General features: G+C 44.0%; 1 protein-coding gene across 1 annotated transcript in view; it reads left to right on the top strand.

Annotated features, from left to right (window-relative positions):
- The window catches only part of LOC119591924 (ubiquitin carboxyl-terminal hydrolase 32-like), a gene marked incomplete in the record, with an annotated part of 40,183 nt that overhangs the window by 25,683 nt on the left and 13,772 nt on the right, over positions 1-728 (top strand). The window contains 2 exon segments of the mRNA XM_037940678.1: positions 175-340; positions 472-716. Coding sequence (XP_037796606.1) covers positions 175-340; positions 472-716 — 411 coding nt within the window.

Here is a 728-nt window from a genome sequence, read left to right on the forward strand (position 1 = left end):
TCCACCTATTTAATAACTATTCTCTCTTTTCCTTCTCATTCTCTGTATGAATGCCAAAACTACTTATTGATAAAAAAAAAAAGAAAAATGCAGAGTATGAATATAAAATCCAATTACTGATTAAAAAGAAAAACGGAAGATGAAGCAGTTTTTTACCAGTTCATTCCCAAATAGCCCGCAGGAATGATCTTGTTGGAGGAGGAGGACATCACCCTTGAGGAAGTCGGGGTTGGGGATTTGTCGCAAGTGCTGATTGAGGTTCGCAACAAGGACCTGACCTGGCCCGAGGAAATGAGCCAGATAACATCCACGAAAGTGATGCGAACTCAATCCAGACAAGGTAGCGATGTGACAGTTTCCACAGATGTATATTGGATACTCTTTTATTTTGTCCATTAGTGGGTATCTCTGTTACAGGAGATAATGGAGTGAAATTTTACTTATCTTTGATTTCCATCCCCTTTCCCACAGGGGGCAACGAGAAAGGAGTTACAGGGCTAAACAACCTCGGCAACACCTGCTTCCTGAATGCAGCCTTGCAGTGTTGCTCCAACACATACCCACTCACCACCTATTTCATCAAGAATATGCACCTGTATGAGCTTAACCCAGGGAACCCATGTGGCATGAAGGGGCACATGGCTCGGCAGTATGGCAGTCTCATGCAGGAGATATGGGGAGGTGGAGTGAAAACTGTGGCACCACTCAAGCTCAGGGTTTGTTGACAG

This window comes from Penaeus monodon, chromosome 29 (assembly GCF_015228065.2).
Source record: "Penaeus monodon isolate SGIC_2016 chromosome 29, NSTDA_Pmon_1, whole genome shotgun sequence".
NCBI classification, from domain to species: domain Eukaryota; kingdom Metazoa; phylum Arthropoda; class Malacostraca; order Decapoda; family Penaeidae; genus Penaeus; species Penaeus monodon.